The sequence below is a fragment of the Pelodiscus sinensis genome, chromosome 28, assembly GCF_052426305.1.
Source record: "Pelodiscus sinensis isolate ZL-2025 chromosome 28, ASM5242630v1, whole genome shotgun sequence".
NCBI classification, from domain to species: domain Eukaryota; kingdom Metazoa; phylum Chordata; order Testudines; family Trionychidae; genus Pelodiscus; species Pelodiscus sinensis.
In genome coordinates, this window is record NC_143079.1 from 18,012,814 (window position 1) to 18,040,607 (window position 27,794).

General features: G+C 50.8%; 2 protein-coding genes across 2 annotated transcripts; one reads left to right on the forward strand and one right to left on the reverse strand.

The window, feature by feature from the left end:
• Positions 1-40: 40 nt before the first annotated feature.
• Positions 41-14,123, reverse strand: LOC102457165 (uncharacterized). The gene is made up of 7 exons (XM_089773772.1): positions 13,890-14,123; positions 9,293-9,315; positions 8,484-8,599; positions 7,877-7,922; positions 5,812-6,012; positions 2,159-2,272; positions 41-1,871 (listed from the first exon to the last, which is right to left on the reverse strand). Exons 5-7 carry the CDS (start codon positions 5,996-5,998, stop codon positions 175-177), a joined length of 1,998 nt encoding a protein of 665 aa, XP_089629898.1. The 5' UTR covers positions 5,999-6,012; positions 7,877-7,922; positions 8,484-8,599; positions 9,293-9,315; positions 13,890-14,123; the 3' UTR covers positions 41-174.
• LOC142824036 (uncharacterized) lies at positions 10,532-26,714 on the forward strand. The gene is given in 10 exon segments (XM_089773742.1): positions 10,532-10,677; positions 14,915-15,013; positions 17,005-17,101; positions 17,347-17,418; positions 17,726-17,748; positions 18,437-18,552; positions 19,106-19,165; positions 23,796-23,909; positions 24,216-25,178; positions 25,181-26,714. Coding segments are annotated over 10 exon segments (1,893 nt in total). The 3' UTR covers positions 25,384-26,714.
• The last annotated feature ends 1,080 nt before the right edge of the window (positions 26,715-27,794 follow it).

The window sequence follows — 27,794 nt, forward strand, 5'->3', positions numbered from 1 at the left end:
GCCGGCATTTAAAAATGGCGCCTGCCGGCTTTATGCAAATGAAGCCCAGGAAATTCAAATCCCGGGCTTCATTTGCAATTGCGGATGACTACATTACCCCCGCAAGTTCGAACTAGCGGGGTAGTGTAGACATACCCATGGATAACAAGGTGTGACGTTTGACTGCAGCATTTCCTACAGTGAGAGCAGGTGAATAGCCTCTTCCGTATGGGTTTTCCTATGTTTAACAAGGGTTGAGGTCTGACTGAAGCTTTTCCCACACTCAGAGCAGCTGCAGGGTTTCTCCCCTGTGTGGACTCTCCTATGGATAACAAGGGTTGAGGTCTGACTGAAGTTTTTCCCACAATCAGAGCAGCTGAAGGGTTTCTCTTCTGTGTGGGATCTCCTATGTCTAACAAGGTATGACCTGTCACTGAAGCTTTTCCCACAGTCAGGGCAGTTGCAAGGTTTCTCTCCTGTGTGGGCTCCCCTATGGGTAACAAGATATGACCGCCGACTGAAGCTTTTCCCACAGTCAGAGCAGCTGAAGGGTTTCTCTCCTGTGTGGACTCTCCTGTGTCTAACAAGGTCTGACCTGTAACTGAAGCTTTTCCCGCAGTCAGAGCAGCTGAAGGGTTTCTCTCCTGTGTGGGATCTCCTATGGCTAGCAAGGTTTGACCTGTCATTGAATCTTTTCCCACAGTCAGAACAGCTGAAGGGTTTCTCTCCTGTGTGGGCTCTCCTATGGATAACAAGGTGTGACCTGTGACTGAAGCTTTTCCCACAGTCAGAGCAGCTGAAGGGTTTCTCTCCTGTGTGAACTCTCCTATGGATAACAAGCTGTGACCGGTCATTAAATCTTTTCCCACAGTCAGAGCAGCTGAAGGGTTTCTCTCCGGTGTGGGTTCTCCTATGGATAACAAGGTGTGACCTGTGACTGAAGCTTTTCCCACAGTCAGAGCAGCTGAAGGGTTTCTCCCCTGTGTGGGTTCTCCTATGCATAACAAGGGTTGAGGTCTGACTGAAGCTTTTCCCACAGTCAGAGCAGCTGAAGGGTTTCTCTCCTGTGTGGGCTCTCCTATGGATAACAAAGTGTGACCTGTCACTGAAGCTTTTTCCACAGTCAGAGCAGCTGAAGGGTTTCTCTCCTGTGTGGGCTCTCCTATGGGTAACAAGGTGTGACCTGTGACTGAAGCTTTTCCCACAGTCAGAGCAGCTGAAGGGTTTCTCTCCTGTGTGGATTCTCCTATGTCTAACAAGGTGTGACCTGTGACTGAAGCTTTTCCCACAGTCAGAGCAGCTGAAGGGTTTCTCTCCTGTGTGGGCTCTCCTATGGATAACAAGGTATGACCTGTGACTGAAGCTTTTCCCACAGTCAGAGCAGCTGAAGGGTTTCTCTCCTGTGTGAACTCTCCTATGGATAACAAGCTGTGACCGGTCATTAAATCTTTTCTCACAGTTAGAGCAGCTGAAGGGTTTCTCTCCTGTGTGGGCTCTCCTATGGGTAACAAGGTGTGACCGCCGACTGAAGCTTTTCCCACAGTCAGAGCAGCTGAAGGGTTTCTCTCCTGTTTGGGCTCTTTCATATTTAATAAGAGTTGCACAGTCACTGCAAGCACAAGGTGAATGTTGATGGGGGATTTTCTTTTGAACAGTTTCTGTGTTTGTTCTCAACCTTCTGCTCCTCTGACTGGATTTATCCTGTCCTGCTCCTGAATGGTTTCTCTGCGGCCTTTGCAAACTACGCTGACTCTCACAAGTCTCTCCTTGCTCAGGATTCTGAGAAACATGCCCTTCACATCTTTCCACTAACACCCCACATGGAGCCATTTCTTTAGGTCCTTCCTCCTGAAGACTCCTCTCACTGTTCTCATTCAGCATCCCATCACCTGCTGGGATGGAGAGAGAAACCACACAGGAGTCATTCCCTGTGCTGAGCTGAAAGAAATATGCTGAATGGTGAACGGAAAATGGGGGACAAACCCAAAGAGTGGCTGGAAAGATACAATAATCATGAGCTGAGTTCACCCTGCACCCCCGTAACTCTTTTCCCACCCAGCACTCTCAGCCTGGAGTTGAAGACAGGCTGAAGGGCCAGTCAGACTTGATGAAAACACACAACCAACATCTGCTATGCAAACACAGAAATTGGTTTGAGTCAGTTTAGCTGATTTCTCACCTGTGTGAGTGTCACTTATGATCTCCTCTTCCTCACAGCCTTGGAGATGCAGGATCTGCAGCTCGTCCCTTTGCTCCACCCAGGAGAGCATATGAGCTTTGGAGGCTGGAAATCCTATTCGGGGAGCAATTAACCAAGTGCTGATCTTGTTCATTAAGGTCTGTGTCATTGCTGCTTCCAAAGCCAGGATCTGAGTCTCCTACCCAGGGAGGCTCCTTCCCCAACTTCCAGAGACTGGTCTCTGGCTGGTACAAGATCCCAGGACACACTAATTCCATACTCCCCCTGCACCACTACAATGTTGGGAATAGCCCAGCTGACTCCCATGAGGAACTGAGTGCTCCGCTGCACTCTGCATGATACAACTCAGTCTCCCTTAGGGCCTGTTCCATACTTGGGCAGAAAAGGAACACACTGCTCATAAGGGGAAAGCTCTAAGACGTTCAGGACTGACATATGCCTCTAGCCAGGACTCATATTTGAGCTGTCACATGTCAGGTCTCTAGGGCTGGGAGGGAAAGGATCCAGCAGAGCTCTAGAGCCCTATGGCCTCTGCCCACAAAGCTCTTGCCTGGGGGCTGGACTTGCCCTGCTCTTGGGCCCAGATGCTCTACTTGAGCCAGAAGAAGGCAGGGGAATTGTCTGATCAGGAAAATGATTCCTTGGCTGGCCACTTCAGGCCCTGCCTATGCTCCACTCTCCTGATCCTGACTGACTGTGCCTGGGTGGGTCCTGTCAGCTGCCCAGGACAGATGTCAGTCCTGCGGACAGCCAGGGCAGTGCCAGCCTGTTCCTGTGGCCAGCTAAGGTGGCTGAGCTGCTTCTCTGCTGCTTGTAGATGCTTCTGCAGCTCAGCTCCCTTTCTGCAGCCTTGGTTCTACTCTGCCAGCAGCAGCAGTCATCCTCTTGTGGCCAATAGGGCCTGCCATTTGGTGCCTCTCTGCTTGCACAGAATCTACCATAGGCAGGGAAGCACTCTGAGTTGGCATCTTCCTTCCAGGGGCTGAGCACAATAGCACAAGGGCACCCTGCAGGCACTAAGAGCAGCTGCATCCAGCCCCACAACTCTGGTACCTGCCGTTCCTGCCTGTGCCCTTCCACTGACACTCCGGCCAAGGTACAACATGGGCAAGATGGTGGGAACCATAATGAGACCTTGGCTGTGGGAAGAGCAGCACCATTATTATGTCACTGAACCTCCTCTCACACAGAAGCCAGGATTACTGGGGCAGATACTGCTGATATTGGGGGTTAGGGCAATGAGGGTATGTCTACACTACAACGTTAATTCGAACTAACTTAGTTTGAATTAGTTAATTCGAACTAAGTTAATTCGAACTAACGGATCCAGATTAAAAAACTAGTTCGAATTAGCGTTTTGCTAATTTGAACTAGCATGTCAACATTAAGTGGACCCTGAACCGGGCTTAAGGATGGCTGGAAGCAGTGCCGGCAGGGCATCAGAGGAGGACTTCGAGTGTGGAGATGCTGTCTAAGGCTAGCCGAGGGCTGTGCTTAAAGGGTCCCGACCCCCACCCCGGACAGACAGTTCTCAGGGGTGCCCCACTTGCAAAGCAGTCCTGGCTTGGATTGCCTGGACTACCCACACTGGGCACATCACAGCACTCAGCCATCAGCCCGGCTGCACTTGCCGCAGGCTGCCATCTGGGGAGAAGGGGCAATTGGGGGGCTGCAGGAGAGCTTCCACGCCCAGAAGCCTGCAGAGCCAGCCCAGTCCTCCCCATCGGGGGCTCGTACCCCATTCTTCCCTCACCTCCTTCCACTTACCCTTCCCTAGCCCCCCTTCCTGATGTACAAAATAAAGATAATGTGTCTTCCAAAATGGAATCTGTCTTTATTGAACAAAACTGGGTGAGACTGGGAAAAGGAGGTGGGAGAGAGTGTGACGGCGCGTTGGGGGTTCCCCGTCTCCTGCACCCCGAAATGGCACAAACAGACTGCACCAGCCGGTGGAATAGAGGAAGTTTATTGCCTCTCCAGGCTACAGCACAGCACAGATGTAATCTGGTCCCAGAGCTGGGCTAGGATGCCTCAGGCCCCCTTGAGATGGGGGAGACTGGGCCCCTAAACTCCAGCCCCTGTCCCTAGGCTGTCTCCTCCATGCTTCCAGACAGCAACTCACTAACTCTCCTCCAGCCCTGCCCCCCAGCCAGTGCAGCATTCCACCCTCCCCTGCTCCTCTCCATGGGGGGTGTCTGGCCATACTAGTTTGCATAGTGACTCATCCTGTTCTGCTGGGTCGCAGCACCCACGGCAGCCAGTGGGGATTACCCCAGAGCCAGCAGCATAGAAACCAGCCAGGTACCCCCACTACGTCACAGAGGGGAAGAGAGAGGCTGGGAGAGGGGAGGGCAACTAAAATGATCAGGGGTTGGGAACAGGTCCCATATGAAGAGAGGCTAAAGAGACTGGGACTTTTCAGCTTAGAAAAGAGGAGACGGAGGGGGGACAGGATAGAGGTCTCTAAAAGCAGGAGTTGGGTGGAGAGGGTGCATACAGAAAAGTTCTTCATTAGTTCCCATAAAGAAGGACTAGAGGACACCAAAGGAAAGGAATGGGTAGCAGGCTTCAAACTAGTAACAGAAAGTTGTTCTTCACAAAGCAAAGAGTCAACCTGTGGAACTCCTTGCTGCAGGAGGCTGTGAAGGCTAGAACTAGAACAGAGTTTAAAGGGAAGTGAGATCAAGTCATGGAGGTTGGGTCCATGGAGTGCTATTAGCCGGGGGTAGGAGTGGTGTCCCTGCCCAAGGCTTGTGGAAGGCTGGAGAGGGATGGCACGAGACAAATGGCTGGGTCACTGTCTTCAGTCCATCCCCTCCAGGGTCCCTAGGGTTGGCCGCTGTCGGCAGACAGGCTACTGGGCTAGATTGACCTTTGGTCTGACCCAGTACGGCCATTGTAAGCTCAGGGCTCAGGATCGGGGGTCTCAGTGGACCCCCTTGATTCTCTTGCACACCTGCTCCTGGGTGGCCAGGCTGGCAGCTCTCCTGCCCTAGCCGGCCACTTTCCTGTGCCTAGTGCAGAGATCGTGGACAAGGTCCACGATGTCTGCACTAGCCCAGGCAGGTGCCCGCCTCTTGCGGTCCCGGGCAAGCTCCCGGGAGCCGCCAGCCTGGCACCAGGAAAAGGGGGAGGGCTGGGGGGCATCGGGTGGCTGGCTCGAGCCGTGCCAGGTGCAGGGTCTGCTGGCTGGGTGCTGGCAGGCTTGCACCTGGCACGGGCACCGTAGCCAGCCCGTGCCCCTTTAAGGGGTCCGGGGCCGGGAGGGGGGCAATAGAGTTTCCCTGGTGTTGGCCAGAGTGGCCACCAGGGAAACCTGGGGAGGGTTAGCCTCCCACTAGTTCGAATTAAGGGGCTACACACCCCTTAATTCGAACTAGCTAGTTCGAACTAGGCTTAATCCTTGTAAAATGAGGTTTTCCTAGTTCGAACTAAGTGCTCCGCTAGTTCGATTTAAATTCGAACTAGCGGAGCGCTAGTGTAGCGCCTATTAAAGTTAATTCGAACTAACGTCTGTTAGTTCAAATTAACTTTGTAGTGTAGACATACCCTGAGGGACCCTGAACCAAACCCAACCCAGCTGCTCCAGAGCCCACCCAGCTTCTGTTACACAAGGGGATAGGAATCCTCACCCAGCCAGCTCACAGCTTCGTAATTCTCCTGCATCACATCCCTGTAGAGGGCTCTCTGACCCGGGTCCAGCAGAGCCCACTCCTCTTCAGAGAAATACACAGCCACCTCCTCGAAGGTCACCGGCTCTGCCACAGCCATTTCCTGTCCCTGGCTCTGCAGGCTGGGGGCTGAGCTGGAGTCAGACATAGGTGTTCTGCAGCCTGGCAGGGGAGAAGGGGAATTGGAGACATTTCAAAAAGGGCTTTAATCCTTTCCACACCCCAATTCTGCTCGGACTCTGTCCCTGGTGAAAAACATGCTGGACTCTGCAGTTTTGGGCAAACTCTGACTCTAGATATTCCATAAACACCACACATTAGATCCGAAAGCCGTATTTATTTCTCTCAATACCTGGCTTGAGTTACATTACTTTGCCTGCAACAATGGGATTCAGTTCTCAGCACCCAGTGTTTCCGCTAACAAGCCACATATTCATCTGCCTGAATACGGACATAGGTTTAATTTACTTTGGGCTGCAGTATTTATAATCCTTAGTCTTCATGCATTGATTTGCAGCCCAAACTTTGGTTCTCTCATCTGACACAGACTTTATAAACTCTCTCCACAACAGAGAGGAAGTGAAGTTAATATGAGTATTCAGATGCATATTATTAAACACATGTGCTGAGTGTTTGCAAGATAAGACCATAAAATTCATGGATTCATGGCATCAGAAGATATCGTTAGCCATGCAGTCTGTCCCCTCTGCGGCACAAACCATTACACTTAGCCCAGCTGCCCAGGCAGAAAGCTGTTTCAGCACAGCATGTGTTCTATAAATTTGCCCAGTGCTGATTTGAAGACATCAAGAGATGGAGAACCCACCAGATTTTTGGTCATTTGTTTCAGCAGTGAATCCTCTTACCCATCAAATATTTGTGCCTCCTCTCTAGCCTGAAATTCTCTGGCTGCAGCTTTCAGTTATTGGCTCTCACTGAGTTGTATCCACTAGACCAGGGATGGGTAATTCATTTTGATGGGGGGGAGGCACTCCCAAGATTTTGGAAAGTGGTTGAGAGCTGCACTCTTCCAAGACATTAAGCAGGAAATACAGTGAATGGGATGGACACTGGGGGAAGAAAGGAGCTTTGGGTGAGGGTTTGGGATGCAGGAGGGAAAGAGGGGTCTGGGAAGGAGTTTGGTTAAGGAGGCAGGTGTGATCTGGGGCATTGGATTAGCCAACTACTCATGAGATATTTAAAGTAAGGTTAATTTAGAGAAGTGGCTGAGTGGACAAATAAGGGGCTAAGGGTTTCTGACCACGAAGAGCTTCTTGCATACTTGAATGCAGGAAGAGAACAAAGAGTTTGGGTATGTGGAGTGGGAGGCAGGAGTGGAGAGCAGAGAATTAGGAGGGGAAGGGAGAGGTTGGGGTGCCAGAGGCAAGCTTTGGCCAGGAGACTTACCTGAGTGATTCCCGACCAGCAACCAAGCACCTCTCTGAGGCAGGCAAGGAGCCTGCCCAACCCTTGCACAGGCAGCAGGGCCATGTGGGTGTGTGAATAACTAGGAGCTGGAGAGGAGAGGGCACGGTTCTTCCTTTCTGGCCAGAAGCCAGCCAATGAGATTGTCCTGGAGATGGAAGCAGGGCCTGTAGCCTTCCCCCTTCACCTCCAGGCTCACCTTTGCTTTCTGAGTGGCTTGTAGGTGGGAAGTGGCAAGTATGGAAGTAGCCCATTGCTTGCCAAGCATCAGTGCGCCGGATCAGATGGCCTGGCGACCTGGATCCGGCCCATGGGCTGTATTTTGCTCAGGCCTGCACTAGACCAAAGAGCCCTTGCGTATCTGGCAGTTTTTCGCCATGAACAAACTGATACCACAGAAGCCAGTCAGCTCTCAGCCTTTCAGCCTATTTATTGTTTGTTCACAGGCCCCGTGCAGTGCCCCTGGGACTGATCACTGAGTGAGATTTAGAGCTGTGTGCACTGTGGTTGCTAGGTTTGGTTGGTAACTTTAATGACAATCCCATGAAGATGTTTTCACAGGAATTTTCTCATTTAAAGACTCTCCACCTGAAAAACTCACCTTGTCTGAAAGCTCCCAGGGATTTTCCTCTTGCTCTCTCGAGTGTCTGGTGGGGGAAGGGATAAGAGAGGTGAGATTCCAGACTCTCCTCTTTATAACAATGTCCCCATGCTGAACTCTGCATTTCACTTGTATCAGAGACCAGATAGAGACACACTCAAGTGTTTAGTATGAAAAGGTCCGAAATCTTCCATGTCCTCTCTCCCAGGAATGGAGCCAACATCTCTGCAGCCTCATCCCCACCCCAGGAGACACAAACTGAAAGTGAGATTTACTTTTCCCTCCTCATCCCCTCCCACCTGGTTTCTCTCAGTCACTTACCACCTCTTGTCATTACCTAGATCTGTGTTGGGGCAAAGACATTGCCATGACATTAACTTTACCTATTTTGATCCCTTGACACCAACGGGAGGCTCAGAGTTTGGAAACCCCTGGCTCTATTTGCAAGCAGTTGGATCTGTTTGCTCAGTGCCTCTAAGGAGAGCAGCATGATGGGGCCATTATTCTCCATGTGGGAATTGAGGCAGGGGAAGGTTGGCTTCAGAGGCCAGATTCAATAGTTTCTAATAGTTAAAGAACTTTCCCCTACTCCATCCCTTCTAGGTACCTTTGAATTCCCTCAGAGTCTCCGACAGAGCAGTCGTTATCTGGGAGAAAGAATTGACTTGTTCTTCCAGGTCAGGGGAAATCTCCTCTGGCAGCTGGAACTGCCCCGTCTCACACCTGGACAGAAACAATTCCATGTGATTCTATTTCATTTACAGATGATAAGATTTGGCTAGTGAGTCTCAGCTCTAACAGGCCTGGAGTTAGAATTCCTTGAATTCCCCCAGCCTGAGAGCAGGGGAAACACAGCCCATGGCTGTGCAACCTTCCCCTGAAGGGTCCCACTGCTGTTCTTCACCTCTGGCCCGGAGACACCAGCTGGGGACAAAAGTGGAATTGAGTCTCAATGGCCAATTTACTCTTTGGCCTCCAGGCAATGAGGAACAGGAGGTTCCCATGTGAAGGGCTGCAGGAATCTGCCCACTAGGAACCAGACTGAGACACCAGCTTCTCCCTCCCCTGCTCCTTCCACACAGGTCTCTAAACAGCCCTCAGGTAGGACAGACTCTTGGTCCCTGCTGCCCTGGTCTAAATGTGCCCAGTGCCCAGCAGTGACAGACCCATATTCCAATCCTGAGGCAGCCAGTCCCCAGGGAGGTGACAGCTCTAGGAAATATCTGAAGTCAGACTGTGCCCCTGAATGGGGAATTCCAGAGTCTGCTGTACAAGGGTGAGACCCTCAGAATTAAGGGAGTCAGAGACATTTCTATCCAACATCTGGCTGTAGGGCCCTGGGGAGATGTGGTGCCAACATCAGCTCCAAGCTCTTTCCCTGCGCTGTGCAGTATGACAGGAGTGTGAGCCACCTACCTGTTCAAGCTGTTTCTGACGTCCTAGAGAAAAGAGACAGAAAAGAATCTCAGCTGCACTGGACACACACAGGGAAGGCAATTTGCAAATATGGAGAAGAGATGCCCTGACCTGGCCCCAGGGCCATAGATTCCCTGAGCTAATGGGGCTTTGCCATCTCTAATAGCTCTGTGCCTGTGACTGCAAAGCACAACAGTCACGCGCGTGGCAGCAATGCACATGCCAAGTTACACCCAGATCGGATGGCTGGACCCCAGCACTTGTGCCTGCATAGTGGCTCTCCCTAGCTGAGGAGCAGAAGTTATGAGGGGTGGGAGAGGGGAGCTGTGAGGGGATGGGGGCAGGGCGAGAGGGGGAGGGATGAGGGAGGCAGGTGTCCAGTTTGGGACTGAAAGCCCCTGGCCCAACAGGCTTCTGGAAATGCCAGGCAGCGCCACTGGCCCAGGCTGTCGGAACACCCAGTTTGCGGCTCCACAGGCTCCCTACCAGCCCCTGTGCAGCCCATCGGGGAGGTCCCTGAGTCGGCATATCCGGCTCTTAGCATTGGAGCAACTGGGGGAGGGGGGGATCAGCTGGGCCAGGGCAGAACAAGAACCACTCTTGGGCAGCACGGTGAACAGGGTTGGCCACTGACCAGGCTTCCTAACTTTAATCCAAGCCCCTTCCCTTCTGTCCCCCCTCGCACCCAGTTCCCTCCAGTGCCTGGCTGGAACGGCTGCCCCACTGCTTAGCATGTTGCAGAAATGGGGCCAAGGGCAGGGGAATCCTCACGTGTGGAGAGCAGCTGGGGGCTGGATGGGGGGCCTGGAGTGCAGGGGACAGGAGAGGGATGGACCAGAGGATGTCTGGCTCGGGGGTGGAGTCACTGCTTCTCCCAGGATCCCCTCAATGTATTGTTCCCAGCATGGTATATCAATTGGGGGACATATTAATGTGGCTTGGGGTTTTTTTGGGGGGGAGAGGGAGGAGGAGGTGTGTTTCAACTGTGTTTTCAACAACAGGGTTTCATGTTGATAAGCTGAATTTCAGAAAACTGAAGACATCCCTGACAGCGATAACAACCGTGAATAAATTGTACCAAAACACCAACATTGAGCCTGCCACTTGCAGAATCTAGTTTCATTTATAGATGTGGTACAAGAAGAATCAAATGACCCCTAACAAAAGATGGCCAGGCCCACTTTTGCCAGATGCTAAGCACTATAAATTAAAACTGAACACTCAGCAATTGGAGCAAAAATGGTGGAAGCAGAATACAAGCCACAGTTCATTCGGCCATGCCAGAAAGGATGGAACTCTGTGTTCATGGCTGTGGAGAGAATTCGGTGCATACGGAATGAACAAGAAAGATCCATGAGAAATGTGTTCTCAGGACTCTACATTTAGTATGCAAGAAGCAGTTCTTTGCTTTATGCTTTTCTTTTTGTTAAACCCCCCCCCCCCCCCCGCTGATCATTCTGTATTTTTATTAACATTACGTATTGGCTGGTCAAAAGGCTGAATCTAGCAGAGCTGGTTTTATTGGCAGAATATGCCATGGTTATGGGCCCATTGGTGAAAGCACTAAATATTATCCAAGCACAGATAAGCACACTAATGGAATGGAGTGCAGCTGCGTGAATTATACCAGCTTCAGGGGGTAGCAGAGATTTATTTTTTTCCAATTATCCTGTACAGACTAACAGTCTGGTAGCACTTTATAGATTAACAAAACATATATGTGGTATCACGAGCTTTCGTGGGCACAGCCCACTTCTTCAGATGACTGGAGTTTTGACTTTAGGCTGTGCAGAGCCAAAATAAATACATCTGTACAGCCTAAACTCAAAACTCCGGTCATCTGATGTAGTGGCCTGTGCCCACGAAAACTGATGATACCATCCATATGTTTGTTGTCTATAAAGTGCTACCAAACCATTTGTTTTTTAAGTTTCAATTATACTTGATGGTTTCAAAACTGCAAAGGAACAAGATGCCATCTTGAGGCCACTGGTAGATGGACTTCAGTGCACCATTCAGAAATGTTTTGGAGAAATAATTGAGGACCTGGAGCTAATAAGAGCTGACATCTTGATGCCAGATGTTAGGACCACTTGGAACATGCATGAAACTGGGATTAGAAAAGGTAAGACTGTCATTTTAGACGAATGAAACTACAAAGAAGGTTGATGGGTATTTGGCATCTTCAGGAGAGACCATGGAGCTGCTGCACTCTTTTTCTAGAATTAGCGTGCTGTGCACCAGGGCCAACAGACCTCTGTCTCCATCAGCTGCCTGTCAGAGATTCTTCCATGTGATGGACTCATTTTTTTCCAGAGACAAGCAAGGATTGGTTAATTTGAAAAAAGATGCTCCTATGGTTGAACAAACATTTTGGAAATTGATCATTACAATGGAAAAATGAACACCATGAATGTGGACAAAAGAAATATATTTCTGTAATCTGACTGGTATTTAATTTGGTCCCTCTTCATCTTTATAAATGAAGGCAGTGACTATCATTAAATTCCATCATTGAAAAATGTATAATATAGGTGTACATATAATATAGAATTATATTATAAGTGTTTATATAGCATGTAGAATAGTAATAGAAATGTAGCCGTGTTAGTCTGGGGTAGCTGAAGCAAAATGCAGGACAATGTAGCACTTTAAAGACTAACAAGATGGTTTATTAGATGATGAGCTTTCATGGGGCAGACCCACTTCCTCAGATCAAATAGTGGAAGAAAATAGTCACAACCATATATAGCAAAGGATACAATTACAAAAAATGAACACATATGAAAAGGACAAATCACATTGCAGAACAGGAGGGGGATGCGGGGGGGGGGGGGGAACCATTCTACACGAGATATCCACTTCCTGGACACCACAATACAAATCAACAATGGAAAATTAGACACCACCCTCTACAGAAAACCCACCGACTCATACAGTTACCTACATGCTTCCAGCTCCCATCCAGAACACACCGCACCATCCATCGTCTATAGCCAAGCCCTTCGATACAACTGCATCTGCTCTAATCCCACTGACAGAGACCAGAAGCTTCAGGATCTCTACCAAGCATTTATAAACCTCAAGTACCCACCCAGAGAAATAAAAAAGCAAATTGAAAGAGCCAGACGAATACCTAGAAACCATCTACTTCAAGACAGACCCAAGAAAACCAACAATAGAACACCACTTGTCATCACCTACAACCCCCAACTTAAACCTGTCCAACACATTATCAATAAACTACAACCTATACTGGAACAGGATACCATACTCTAAGAGGCTCTGGGAGACAGACCCAAAGTCTCCTATAGACAACCACCTAACCTCAAGATGATTCTTACCAACCACCACAGGACATACCACACTAATACCAACCCTGGTACCTTCCCTTGCAACAAACCCCGTTGCCAGCTTTGTCCACATATTCATTCTTCTGATACCATTATTGGACCTAACCAAGTGAGTTATAAGATCAAGAACACATATTCCTGCGCATCCAGAAATATAATCTATGCTATCATGTGCCGAAAGTGTCCGTCTGCTATGTACATTGGACAAACATCTCAGACACTTCGCCAAAGGATTAATGCCCACAAAACAGATATCAGACAAGATCACAAAGAAAAAACAGTTTCTTGCCATTTTAACCAGAAAGGACACTCTCTCAATGACTTAACCACCTGCATTCTGCTACAAAGACCTTTTACATCTGCACTTGAAAGGGAATCTTCTGAACTGTCATTCATGTTAAAATTCGACACTCTCCGAGAAGGAATGAACAAACACTCAAACTATCTTACCCATTACCAAGATAGCTTCCCCAATTATCACCTGTAATACCATTAACTCACAAACATCCCACTCTCCCCACCTCTAATATCATCAATTCACAGACACTTACCTTCCTTCCTTCCCCCCCCCCCCATCACCCTCCTGTTCTGCAATGTGATTTGGTGAATCCCAGGTGAATAAGGGATTAAAATAAATGTTGAAGCCGGGGCCACTCTCTGACTCACCCCCTGGGGAAGCTGCTTTAACCCCCCCCCCCCCCCGCGCTGGGGCTTTGCTCTCGGTGTTGCAGAGTTTACCTGCCGCCCCTCCCCCCACCAGACCTGAGTCTGCCCCGCCCCCGCCCGAGCCCCGCCCCCCGCATCTGCCCCGCCAAGTCCACGCGAAGCCGCCTCGGGACACTCACAGCGCGCGGGCAGAGAGACGGGCCAGGGCTGCGCCAGAACCGCTGCGCATGCGCATTGCCCGGGCAGGCGCCCGCAGTGGCATCGCCTCTCAGGTGAGCATCCCCCGCCCCCCACCGCGCGCCGGCCTGGGACCAACCAGACGCGCTGGGCAGAAGCCGGGACTGGCCCACGTGGGCATCTCTCGGCCCCGCCCCCGCAACAAAGGGCTGGTCCCAGCGCCCCGCGCGCGCACCCGCCGCAACCTCCCCGCCCACGTAGCCACGTGAGGCCCAGAGCGAACCCTGCAACCCCAGCAGCGCGCGCCGGCCCCGCCCACCTCGGGACACCCCCCCCGCTCCCAGCCCGGTAGGGAGGGAATCCCCCGGGTTGCTCCACGCGCTGCAAAAGCCCCGCCCCACCTGCGAGCCGGCCCGGGCTCCGAGACGCGGAAGTAGCCTCTGGCCGGGGGGGCGGGGCCAAGAAGCGCCCGGTCTGAGCGAAGCCCTGGCGCTGGAGTCTGGTCGGAGTCACGGAGCTGCTGCGCATGCGCGGTCTGACGGGCCGCCCCGTTCTACTCCGCCGCGGTCGGGTTTTCGGCGGGTCCCGCCCATCGCTCCGCGCGCGGGCAGGGAAAGGGACCAGACTGCGCCGCGGTTACTGCGCATGCGCCGCGCTCCCTGAGCCGGGAGCCGTTGTGAGGGGCCGTTGGGGCCGTTACTCGCGGCGGGGCGCAGGAGGGAGCTGGGGGCAGGGCGGGTCCGGCGCAGGGCAGGGAGGGGGTCGGGTCGGCTGGGCAATGGCCTCCCCCGCTCGGGGTGTTGGCGCTTCCTGATGCTCGCGCTAGCCTGGCCGGGGAGGGGGGAGCTGGGTGGTGCCGGGCGGGGCTGTGAGGGGGCTGCAGAGTGTGCGAGGGGGGAGGATTTGAACACTGGAGGGGCCCTGGCCTGAGGGGCGCAGCGATGGGGGGGCGGTTCTGGCCGGGGCAGTTAGCGGGGGAGGCCCAATGGACCCTGCAGGGGGGAGCGAAGCTTTTGGGGCTTTTTCGGTTTTTAATTTTGATGGGTTTTTTTGTCCTCAGTGCTGGCACCTCTCGCACCCGCCCCCGGACCTGCCCCCCCACTGCCGAGCTCAGGACAGTGACACGGCCCCGGTCCCCAGCCCAGAGGCAGCCATGGCTGCAGAGAGCCCCGTGGAAAGTGTCCGGGAGGAAGCGCCGCGTCCCGTCTGTCTGGAGGATTTCACAGCCCCTGTCACTCTGCAGTGTGGGCACAATTCCTGCCAGGCCCCCCTCAGCCCTCAGGGCAGAGACACTGAGCAGCAGGGACCCCTCCGGCCCAACCGGCAGCTGGCAAACGTGGTGGAACTAGCCAAGCCGCTGAGTTTCCAGGCAGCAAAGAGAGCAAGATGGGACGGGGTGTGTGGGGAGCACCAGGAGGCTCTGAAGCTGTTCTGTGAAGAGGATCAAACTCCCATCTGTGTGGGGTGTGACAGATCCCAGGCTCACATGGTGGTGCCCTTACAGGAAGCTGCCCAGGAGTACAAGGTACAGAGTTACTGTCCAGTGTGATGGGAACTAACATTGTGTTTTAATTACAAGCTAATTTCACTGACTGTTACCAGACGCGGATGTGAACCAACCAGTGTAAAGCAGTGGTCTCCAGCACTGGTCTTCAGCCTTTTTGAATTTAAGTACAATCCAGGATCTACCTCAAACCCAAATACCCTTGCCCCACCTCCTTTGTGACCCTTTTCCGAGGCCCCGCCTCTGCTCACTGCATCCCTTCTCCCTCCCCCATCCTATCTCCCTTTCATCAGGCAGGGGCAGAGGGCTGGGATGCAGGAGGGGGTTCACGCTCTGTAAGGCAATTTGAGCTCAGGGGGCTCAGGGTTAGAGAAGAGGCTTGGGGTGCAGGAGAGGTACATGACTAGAACAGGGATTCAGGATACAGGCTCCAGCTGAACACTGCTTACCACAGGTGGCTCCTCTATGGTGGTGCAGTGGGGCTAAGAAAGGCTCACACCTGCACCACTCTCAAAAGCAGCCTACACACTCCCTCTGTTTGTGGAGATAGAATGCAGAGTGTGAGAAGGAAACAGCTTCAAGGCAAAGGGCAGGAGATGTGCAGCAGCAGGGAGAGGGGGCAGCTGAAGTGCTGCACTTGATAGCCTCTTAGCCAAACCAGTAAAGATCACCTGTCAGAGGCTCCAAGATCTACCTATAGATCCCGATCTACTGGTTGGTGACCAGTTCTGTAAAGCCTTCATGATTCAAGAGATGCAGTAAAAAGAAAATGTTATGGCTTTGTGGCAACTTATGTCAAGTCTTTACAGATACCTGATGTGGGAAATGTTTCTCTGAGGCTCTAAATCCTGAAACCCAGCCCTCACTGGTGGCAGGAGGGGTGTTTGCACAAGGGAGAGGTTTAGATGACAGGTGCTACAGGCCACTCTGTCAGTGAGCTGCCTTGGGACTGGAGAAGAGGAGGTTACAAGCTGTTACTGATTGGATGAACAGGAATAATAAGCTGTCATTTGCCTTATAGATCCGCAATGACATCTAGGCCCTGCACAACACCCAGCATGGGAAAGTCCCTGCTCTGAGCAGGTCACAGTCCAGTTAGACAAAATGTGGGAAGGGAAGGTGGGGCAGCAAGTTGCTCATAGTCACCAAACACATCAGGGATAGAGTTTGGTCCTGAACCCTGGTCCAATTGATAGACTACACTGCTCCCTGTCCCTCAGCATCACTGAACAGTGATGAAGTGTGGCTCTTAGGAGAGAAAGATGCCTTGATAAAGCCCTAGGCTCAGCAGGGAGAAGAGGTTTCCCACTGGGATGCTGAACTTCATGGCTGCTCCATGAGGGGTTAAACTCTGATGCAGCAGCTGGCACTAGATGAGGTTGCTGGGCTGGATGCTGTGTGGGGCCCCGAGCGCCTTCACTCCACCCATAGCAGGGTTTCAGGAAGCACAGGTATATGCCAGGCAGAACTGGGATTCAACTGGATTGTAGCAAGAGTTCAAACTGGTTAACTGATGAGTTAATGTTTATCTGTACCAGTTACCGGTTAAACTCCCCACTGCCCCTGAAGTGCCCACTTGCCTCTGGCAGCTAACATCAGCCTGCAGCTGCTGGGAGTTCCCATTGGCCAGCAGTTGTTGTGGCCACCCCGGCAGACCTCGCAAGAGATCCCTGGCCCCAGGAGAGCCCATTTCCACTACCAACCCTGCCTGTCAGCAGGTTAAAAAATACTGTCACTGATAACATTGTAATCGGTTACATGATTAGTATTGTTAACCACCTGTATCATTCTTTATGAAGGTGCCACCACCGATCTGTCCCCCATGCTCGTAGGTGTCCTCCTGCGTCTGCAGTCTCCTCCTGTGTATTTTTCTATCGACGAAGCCATGTCCAGGGCTGAGATCCTGCTGGACAGGGGCAGAGTTCCACAAAACTGGGATTCTCTTAAAGGCAGACAAATAGGCTCCCAACATCTAATGTGGTTTGTCCTCGTGCTTATATCTGTTTCTTCAGGGAAAAACTGGAGACTCATTTGAAGACTCTGAAGGAGGAGAGAGAAAAGCTGCTGAGAAGAAAAACAACAGCAGAAGGGAAAAGCCAGGAGTATCTGGTAAGTGCTTGTGGCTATGGACCAGCAGGGACTGGCAGTGGGAGGGCTGTGTTAGGAGGCAGACTCCTGTGTGGCCTTGGTGAGGTTGGGCTTGTTTGTGTTTCTCCTGGATTATGAATCGTTGGCTGAGATCCATGTGTAAAAAGGCCTTGAGCATCCGTGTCAGTGCATGAGTGCAGCTGGAGAAATTAGATGAGGCGGTCGTGAGGTTCCAGATTGACACTGTCAGGAACCTCTCTGTGCAGATTTCCCGTATCAGCGAGGGGATCGGTGAGCTGGAGGGGACATGTCAGAACCCAGCAAGTGAATTCTTGCAGGTGAGACTGAGGGACAAACATCTCAGCCCTCACACAGCGAAGAGAGGCTTCTGAATCACAAGTGCTCAGTCCCAGTTGTCAGATCTCAGTGCAACACCTTGTGCATTGCTGCCATGTGAATGACTCTTGTGCTTTGTCGAGTTACAGGCACAGATCTATTAGAGATGGCAAAGCCCCATTCACTCAGGGGATCCATGTTCCTGGGGCCAGGGCAGGGCCTCTCTTTCCAGGTTTGTAAAATCCCTTCTCAGAGGTCCCCTGTGTGTGTCCAATGGGGCTGAGATTCTTTTCTGTGTCTTTTTTCTAGGATGGCAGAAGCGCCCTGAGTAGGTACGTGGCTCTCACTCCCCTCACACTGCACAGAGCAGGGAAAAGGCTTGGAGCGGATGTTAGCACCACATCTCCCCAGAGCTCTACAGCCAGATGTTAGACATGAATATCTCTGACGCATTTAATTCTGAGGGTCTCATCCTCGCACTTTAGACTCTGGAATTCCCCATTCAGGATCAAGTGTTTCTTAGAGCTGTCACCTCCCTGGGGATTGGTTGCCGCAGGACTGTGGGGTGGAACATGGGCCTGTCACTGCTGGATACTGAGCACATTCAGCCCAGGACAGCAGGGATCAAGAGTCTGTCCCACTTGAGGGCTGTTTGGAGACCTGTGTGGAAGGAGCTGGGTTGAGGGGAGCTGGTGTCTCAATCTAATCCCTACTGGACAGATTCCTTCAGCCCTTCACATGGGAACCTCCTATCCCTCAGCATCTAGAGGCCAAGGAGTGAGTTGGCCATGGAGACTCTATTCCCCTTTACACCCCTAACCAGTCTTCCCAGGACAGAAGTGAAGAACAGAAATGGGATCTTTGAGGGGAAGGTTGCATGGCCATGGGATGTGTTGTCCCTGTTCTCAGGCTGCGAGAATTGGAGGAATTCTAACTCCAGGCCTGTTAGAGCTGAGACTTACTAGCCAGAACTTATCAGCTGTAAATGACATAAAATCACATTGAATTGTTTCTGTCCAGGTGTGAGACGGGGCAGTTCCAGCTGCCGGAAGAGATTTCCCCTGAACTGGAAGAACAAGTCAGAGGTTTCTCCCAGAAAACGATTGCTCTGTCGGAGACTCTGAGGGAGTTCAAAGGTACCTGGAAGGGATGGATGAGGGGAAAGCGGTTCAAGTATCTGAGACTATTGAATCTGGCCTCTGAAGCCAAACTTCCCCTGCCTCAATTCCCACGTGGAGAATGATGGCCCCGTCAGTCTGCTCTCCTTAGAGACACTGAGCGAACAGACCCACATGCTTACAGATAGAACCAGGGGTTTGCAAACACTGAACCTCCCATTCAGAGATCAAAATGGCTAAAGTTACTGTGATGGCCACGTGTTCCGCCACCACAGCTCCAGGTTATGACAAGAGGCAGTAAGTGAATGGGAAACCAAGTGGAAGGGGATGAGGAGGGAAGAGGAAATCTCATTTTCAGCTTGTCTCTCCTGGGACAGGTGTGAGGCTGCAGGGATGTTGGCTCCATTGCTGGAAGGTGCCCGAGTGAGAGAGGAAATGAAAGTTTCAGACTCTTTTCATACTAAATACCTGAGTGTGTCTCTTATAGAATTGAAATGCAGAGTTCAGAGTGGGACATTGTTATGAACAGGAGAGCCTGGAATCTCACCTCTCTTATCCCTTCCCCCACTAGACACTCTGCCCTCTGCACTGGAGAGAGCAAGAGGAAAATCGCTTGGAGCTTTCAAACAAGGTGAGTTTGCTGGTGGAAATTCTTTAAGTGATGTGAGAATTCCTGTGAAAACATCTTCATGGGATTGTCATTGGAGTTACCAACCAAACCCAGTGACCACGGTGCACAGAGCCCTAAATCACCCAGTGATCAATGAGGAGCCCGAGATTTGCTGCATGGGGACCTGTGGACATTTGGAGAAACACTGGTCGATAGGTTTGTGATGCTAAAGGGGCGAAGCTAAAGCACAAAACAGACGGCACCTTCAGGCTCAGATTTCACTGCTCAGTCAGTTTCAATATAAGGTTGGTTTCAAACAATAAATAGGCTGAAAGGCTCCTTCACCCAAACTCCCTCCTAGACCCCTCTATCTGTCCTGTATCCCAAACCGTTACCCCATGCATCCTCCTCCTCCCAGTGCCCATCCCGGATCCTCCATTTCCTGCATTTATGTCACGGAAGAGTACAGCTCTCAGCCACTTTCCGTTTGGCCACCCCATGAAAATGAATTACCCACCCTGTCGAGTGGATACGGCTCAGTGAGAGCCATAATTGAAAGCTGAAGCCAGACTATTTTAGACAAAAGAGGCACAAATGTTTGATAGGGAAGCGGTTTAGCTGCTGAAACAAATGAACAAAGAACAGGTGGATTCTCCCAGCTCTTGATGTCTTCAAATCACTGGGGGGACTTTCTAGAAAATACACTGTGGGGAAACAGAGCTTTGTGCCTGGGTAACTGGACTAAGTGTAATGGCTTGTGCCACTGAGGGGGTCAGACTGCATAACTGAGGATATCTTCTGATCCCATGAATCTTAAGATCTCATCCTGCAAACACTCAGCGCAAGTGTTTAATAATAAGCACACGTATTTAATAATAACACCACCATTCAGATGCTTACCTTCACTGATTCTCTGTTTTGGAAAGGGATTATAACATCTCTGTGAGATGAGAGCAATGTTTATGCTGCAAATCTGTGAATGAAGACTAAGGCTTTCAAATACAACAGCCTACATTTGGCCTATGTCCATGTTCAGGCAGGTGAATATGTGGCTTGTTATCAGAAACACTGGGTGCTGAGAACTATATCCCATTGTTGCAGATGCAGTAATCTTGTAACTCAAGCCAGGTGCAGAGAGAAATGAATATGGATTTGGGATCTAAATCCCGTGCGCTATTAATGGAATATCTAGACTAAAACTTTTGTCCACAGTGGTAGAATCTAACACGTGTGTCACGTCACTAGGGACAGAGTGTGGGGAGAATGGGGGTGTGGAAAGGATTAAAGCCCCTTCTGAAATGTCTCCAATTTGCCTTCTCCCCCTGCGAGGCTGCAGAACAGCCATGTCTGTCTCTAGCTCAGCCCCCGGTCTTCAGAGCCAGGGACAGGAAATGGCTGTGGCGGAGCTGGTTAGCTTCCAAGAGGTGGCTGTGTATTTCTCTGAGGAGGAATAGGCTTTGCTGGACCCAGGCCAGAGAGCCCTCTACAGGAATGTGATGCAGGAGAATTATGAGGCTGTGAACTGGCTGAGTAAGGATTCCTGTCCCCTCGGGTATCGGAAGCTGGGTGGGCTCTGGAGTAGCTGGGTTGGGTTTGGTTGAATATCATTCATTGTCTTTGCCCCCAATATCATGAGTATCTGCCCCAATAATCCTGGCTCTTCTGTGAAAGACTGTCCCCTCCATACTGCCTCCCAGGGAAAGCAGGTTGAGGGGCGTAACAGTGGAGCTGCTCTTCCCACAGCTAAGGTCTCAGTGCGCTTCCCCCCTATCTTGCCCATCTTATGCCTTGGCTGGAGGTGTGAGTAGAAGGGCTCAGGCAGGAACAGCAGGTACTAGAGGTCTGGGTCTGGCTCTTGGTCTGTCTGATCTTTGTGCCTGCAGGTTCCCCTTGTGGCAGTGGGCTGAGCCAGTGGAAGGTGGGTGCAGTTCCCTAAGTCCTTTCTGCCTGTAGCTAGTCTCTGTGACATGCTGTTCTTGCCAGTGACAGGGGCTGGATGCTGGGGCTGAGGGAGGGTGGATGAGGCAGTTCACGCTCTGTGAGTATTTTGTCCGAGGTAGCTCTGTAGTAGAGAAACGTGAGCAGAGCTCTCCTTGCATTTCAGGCACAGGTTGGGTTTCCTTTCAAGAGTTCAGCTTTATTCTCTCTGGGGTTCACTTGCTTCTGTGTGCAGTGGAGATAAATCACATCATCTGTGTTGTGTTTTTAGAGTGAAATATTTTCGAGTAGGGACTTTTTCTTCCTGTGTGAATGTCTGGCTTCATGCTCAGGAAACCTGTGTTGAGTTCTCTGGCCGTCACAGTCTTCCTGTGTGACCTTAATCAAGTCCCTTAAACTCTATGTCTGTTTCTAGGCTGGCAAGATTTTGCACAAAAGTGGCTGCTTTTGTGCAAAAACTTGCCAGCTGTCTACACTGGCCGTTTGAATTTGCGCAAGAACACTGACGATCTAATGTATGATTGTCAGCTTTCTTGCGCAAATACACTGATGCTCTCGCTCGGGAAAAAGCCCTCTTGCACAAATGCTTTTGCGCAAGAGGGCCAGTGTAGATAGGTAAAAATTGTTTTGCACAAAAAAGCTCCGATGGCGAAAATGGCCACCAGAGCTTTCTTGCGCCAAACCGTGTCTATATTGACACGGATGCTTTTGCGCAAAAGCATCTGTGCCAATCTAGACGCTCTTTTCCACAAATGCTTTTAACGGAAAAACTTTTCTGTTGAAAGCATTTGTGGAAAATCATTCCAATCTAGACGCAGCCTCTGTGTACAGTCACCTCTCTCTTTAATAGCTATTATAGTGTGTCCCTATTTCTCAGAGCTGGGAAAGATACCTACATTAAAGAGTGATAATGCTTAGCTTCATATGTGCACCCCAATAGCACAGTTGGGTCCTGATTTACACCAGAGTTCCACAGTGCTGCTGTGATCGATAATTTTTCTTCCCACAGCGACTGCAATGCCATTAGAATTTCTGCTAATGCCACAGAGCGTTATGGCTGTTCAGTGTGGCTCTTTCTGGAGCTCTGATGCCAGCAGCACTGTCAGAGCCTGTGGCTTATCCATGCAGCACAGTTCAGGGTTGCTGCTAAGAAAGATTCAGGCTCCATTTGGAGGCTAAGGCACTCAGCCAAGTTTATTGTGAAAAGGAGCAGGATGCTAGTGTCCCAGCTCCTTAGGCACAGTATAGTGAGACTTGTCCCAACCCAATAACAGTACCAATAAGTCAGCAGTGAGAATGCTGCCCCTCAGCCAGCATCAACATGCCCCTGTTGTGACTTCTCATACATTGACACAAACAAGATGTATGTTCCATGTGTTCTACCCCCTTAGCCTCCTGCCTGTTTATTTTGAACAAAACATCCGTATGCATTATCCCCTCATCCCGCTCTTGTGCACAAGGGTCAGTGTCTTTCTGAGCCATCTCTTAGGACTGTTTTTCCAGTTACTGTGGAGATGTGTGTTGATTGGCCTCTTCCTGCTCAGGAATGCGTTTTCCTAGTTAGTTGGTCCCCAGTGTTCCACCATTCTGCCAAAGCCCAGCCTGTTCTAGTTCAAAAAGAATGGACATACACAGCTGCAATAAACCTTTTGCGAAGTGTGCTGGGTGCCACGTCAATGGGAATGTTCTGATGTGATGACTATGATTATCTTATTTAACAGCAGTAGCACAATGATCTCCATGGTCATGTCCCAGGTGGATCTTCTGAACAGAAAATGAAGTTCCAAGAAGGGGTGGGCCAAAGCTGAGGGAAACACACTCACAAGGTATAAAGGTGATAGATTCTGTGCAACCCTGGAGGGGCACCAAATCAAAGGCCAGGCTGGCCACAAGAGCCAGACTGGGAAACCACACAAAGGCTGCTGCTGGCAGAGTAGAATGGAGGTTGCAGAGGGGGAGCTGAGCAACAGTCACAAGCACCAGGGAAGCAGCACGGCCCAGCTCCGCCCTGGCTTGCCCCAACAGAAGCCCAGCGCCACCCTGGGCAGCCATGGGAATGGCAACTGTTGTGGGCAGCTGGCAGGGCCCATCCAGACACAGGCAGTTGGGATCAGGAGTGACAACATAGGCAGGGCGTGAAGCAAGCAGCCAAGGATTCACTTAGATGCTCAGGCAACTTCCTCTGCCTCCTCCTGGCCCAATAGAACATCTGAGCCAAAGATCAGGGCAAGCCCAGCCTACCAGCCAGGGGTTTTGTGGACAGAGACTTGGGGAGTTAGACATCTGCTGGGTCCTTCATCTCCAAGTTCTAGTGACCTGCCATGTGGCAGCTGCTGTCTGAGCCCTACCTGGGGACCTTGGTGTCACACCTTCATGCCCTCACTAGAGCTCCCCTTCTGAGCAGTGTGTTCCTGTCCAACTGTGGGATTCCAGGCGGATGGACCGGGCTGTGAGGGGGTCGGAGTTGTACCCTAAAGAGTGCAGCAGAGCACTTAGCTGCCCTGGGGAATGAGCTGGGCCATTCCGAAGGTGCGGGAGTGATACATCTTTACTGCAGGTGAGTGTGTCCTGGGATCTTGTACCAGCCGGAGCCCAGTCTCTGCAAGGTGGGGAAAGGACTCTGGGTCGGTGACTCGGATCCTGGCTCTGAAAGCAGGAATGGCAAAGACCTTAATGAACAAGATCAGCACTTGGTTTTTTGCTCTTCAAACAGCATTTCCAGTCTCCAAAACTGATGTGATCTCCTGGGTGGAGCAAGAGGAGGAGCTACGGGTCCCAGATCCTCCGAGCTGTGAGGAAGGGGAGATCATCAGCAACACCCAGACAGGTGAGCAATCAGTTAAACTGACTCAGAAACCAATTTCTGTCTCCTTATAGCAGATGTAACTTGTGTGTTTTCATGAAGTCTGACTGACTGCTCAGCTTGTCTTCAACTTCACTAAGAGTGTGGTGGGCGAGGAAAGGCTGGGTTCTCTTCTCTGTGGAAGGGTTGTGAAGGAGGACAACCAACTCAGCTCATGATAATTTGACCATTATTTGAGCGTGTGTCCCCTTTTCTATTCCTCTTTTAGAGTTTCCTTGCAGTTCATCGTGGAGAATAACTCCTGTGTGGATCATTCCTCTATTCCAACAGGTGACGGGACACTGACTGAGAACCATGGAAAGAGTCTTCAGCAGGAAGGACTGGAGCAAGTGTCTCCATGTGGACTATTATTGAGACGATCTCATGGACATGTTTTCCAGATATGTGAGCAAGGAGAGAGCTGTGAGAGTCAGCATAGCCCAGAAAAGCAGCAGGGAAACCATCTAGGAGAGGGACAGGGTAGCTCCAGGAGCACACGGGAGAAAAGAAACACAGAAACTGTCCAACAGGAAATCCCCCATCAACAGTCACCCTGCACGTTTAGTGACTGTGAAACTCTTCCTGAACATCAAAGGGTCCATACGGGAGAGAAGCCCTTCAAGTGCTCTGACTCTGGGAAAAGCTTCAGTGAGCACTCACACTTTACAAACCATCAGAAAATACATACAAGAGACACACCCCATAACTGCTCTGACTGTGGGAAAAACTTCAGTACAAACTCACACTTGGTTATCCATAGGATGGCTCACACAGGAGAGAAGCCTTTCAATTGCTCTGACTGTGGGAAAAGCTTCAGTCAGAAGTCAAACCTTGTTACCCATAGGAAGAGCCACACAGGAGAGAAACCCTTCACTTGCTCTGACTGCGGGAAAAATTTCAGTAGTAGCTCAAGCCTTGTTGCCCATAGGAGGAGCCACACAGGGGAGAAACCTTTCAATTGCTCTGACTGTGAGAAAAGCTTCAGTCAGATTTCACACCTTGTTAGACATAGGAGGACCCACACCGGGGAAAAACCCTTCTACTGCTCTGACTGCGGAAAAAGCTTCAGCAGTAACGGAGAACTTATTGCCCATTGGAGGATCCACACAGGAGAGAAACCTTTCAGTTGCTCTGACTGCGGGAAAAGCTTCCGTAGAAGCTCAAACCTTGTTACCCATAGGAGGAGCCACACAGGAGAGAAACCTTTCCATTGCTCTGACTGTGGACAAAGCTTCAGTATCAGCACAAACCTTGTTGTCATAGGATGACCCACACAGGAGAGAAACCCTTCAGTTGCTCTGACTGTGGGAAAAGCTTCAAAAGAAACTCAGACCTTGTTATCCATAGCAGGATCCACACAGGAGAGAAACCTTACAATTGCTCTGACTGCGGGAAAAGCTTCAGTCAGTGCTCCTGCGTTACTAGCCATCAGGATACATACACGAGAGTCGCCTTATAAAAGCTCTGATTACAGAAAAGGCTTCAAACACAGGTCAGACTTTGTTAAAGATTTGACAGTCCACAGAGGGGAGAGAACCATTCATTTATTCTGACTGTGGGGAAAGCTTCAGTAAGAGCTCAAATCTCCTTAGCCTTTGGAGGACCCACAGAGGAGAGAAACATATACCTTGAATTCCCTTTAAGCTGCCTGGCTAGGTGGCTGTGGTCCCAGGAGACCCCTTGGGGAGGGCCTCCGAGGGTACTGATCTGGCCACTGCCACTCACCTTTCTGCTCTCTGGGGCTTCTCACCAGCCAGTCCTGCTGGGGCAACTCCTTAGTCTCTCCTGGCCAAGGCCCCAGTTGAGATTCCCGCCCCCACCCCCGCCTCTGAGTAGCGGTACTGATGCTGAACCTCTTCAGGTCTGAGGAGAGAGCAGTTTAGTGCCCAGCTTCCTGGGATTGCGCTCCCCAAATGGGATCAAACCCCAAAGAATGGGGTAAGCCCCATTTAGTAATGAAAGGGGGATGTGCCCACGGATTGCTCCCATAGGTAGTAATTGTTTACACTAGGCTTGATAGGAAGTAAAAGTGGTTTTATTAAGTACAAGCTGTAGGAGTTAAGTGGTGATAAGTGAGAACAGGCAGAGCAAACAGATTACAAACTCAAAGGTAACAAAAAATGCTTTGTTAATGCTCCACTGAAACTTCAGTACAAACTTTTACAAACTCCCCCTAAAACCTATTTTCCAGCTGCCCCTACAAACCAGGGCTCTTCCCCACCCTGGGGTCTTTGGCTCCTTCCTTCAGACGCAGCCCAGCCAAAAGATCAAGTCCTCCAGGTGGATGTTATTTCCAAATAACTGCTTGCTGTGTAGACATGCACTGTAATTCCGAAATAAGGCTGCTGTGTAGATGCACCCCAAGGGTCACTGACCAGTGGCCTGGGCTCCCCATACACAGGAATCCCAGTGTGGTTTCTTTGGTCCTAAGTCCGGCATCTGAGGACTGCAGGAAAAAGACCTGGTGTGGACAGGGAAATCCCGATGAACCTCCCGGCAGAGTGTGACTGGTCCCATCTCAGAGCCCTGGTTCCGTCTCTGGGTATAGTTCCTGCTGGGGTTTTCTGGACCACTCCAGATCATTTGTTCATGTGAACTTGTGTTTTTGTTTTAGTACAATGACATATAGAACTTTTTAACTAACACAGACGTAATGAGGCAAGAAATAAAGCAGGTTTAGCCACTGCAGAAGAAAAGGAGTCAGTTGATTTATTTCCTATATTCTGAGGCTTAACAGATTTCCTTATGTTTCACTCTTATAAATGTGAACATGTTGAATAACCTACCCTGTGTTGTGGGTTTTCTCTCTCTATGAAAGCCATCGGGTCATGCACTTTGATCTCTGGTTAGTTAGATGTGCAGACAGCACAACACAAATGAGAACTTACCAGTATAAAAGCGGCGAGGAGTCCTGTGGCACCTTATAGGCTAACTGAAGTGTTGGAGCATAAGCTTTTGTGGGAAAAGACCCACTTGGTCAGATGCATCTGAGGAAGTGGGTCTTTCCCCACAAAAGCTTATGCTCCAGCACTTCAGTTAGTCTATAAGGTGCCACAGGACTCCTTGCCGCTTTTGCAGATTCAGACTAACACGGCTACCCCTCTGATAACTTAGCAGAATGTTCATTGTATTTTAACCATATGCTAGCCTTTGCCACAAGCTCTGTGTGCAGTGTAAGCAATGACAATGGTCAGTATATCTCAGTGGTAGGGCTGGAGCAAAGGAAGATGGGGGGCATGACAGTTGCCCTGACATGGTGACATCCCCCCACCCCCCAGAGATGCCCCTGTCTGTAGGTTTCTAATCTCCCAACCAAAACCCTCCAGGCCAGGTACAGCTGAGCTGGGCCAGCTACAGCCTGGCCACCGGGCTGCTATCTCAGTGCAGACATACCCAGAACGATTCCTTTTGAGTTGGTGTCTCAGGGAGTCTCTCCACTTTCCAGCCCCCCATATGTGATTGCTGCTCTCTGGGGGTGCCTGGGAGAGTTGGGCTGGGGGCAGGGCCGGCCCAAGCCATTCTTGCACCCTGGGCAGCGGGCGCGTGCTGCATGCATGCCTCTGCCCCAGGGTGGCAATCTATGGGGGCACCTGATGCGGCGTCCCTTACCACTTCAATCAGGTGCCTTCATAGGTTGGCGCCCCTGCTAGCCCATGTGTTAATCCGGCCCTGGCTGGGGGTGCAAAGTGCCAGGCTGAGCAGGGTGGGGATGGGGACAAGAGTTTTTGTTTCTCCTTTGCAAATAAAGCAGATGGTTAGTTTCTCCCACTCCTGAGCTATGTCTACACTCGTGGCTTCTTGCACAAGAACGTCTTGTGCAAGGGTTCTTGTGCAAGAAAACATCCACACTGCCATCTGCGAGCTGTGCTT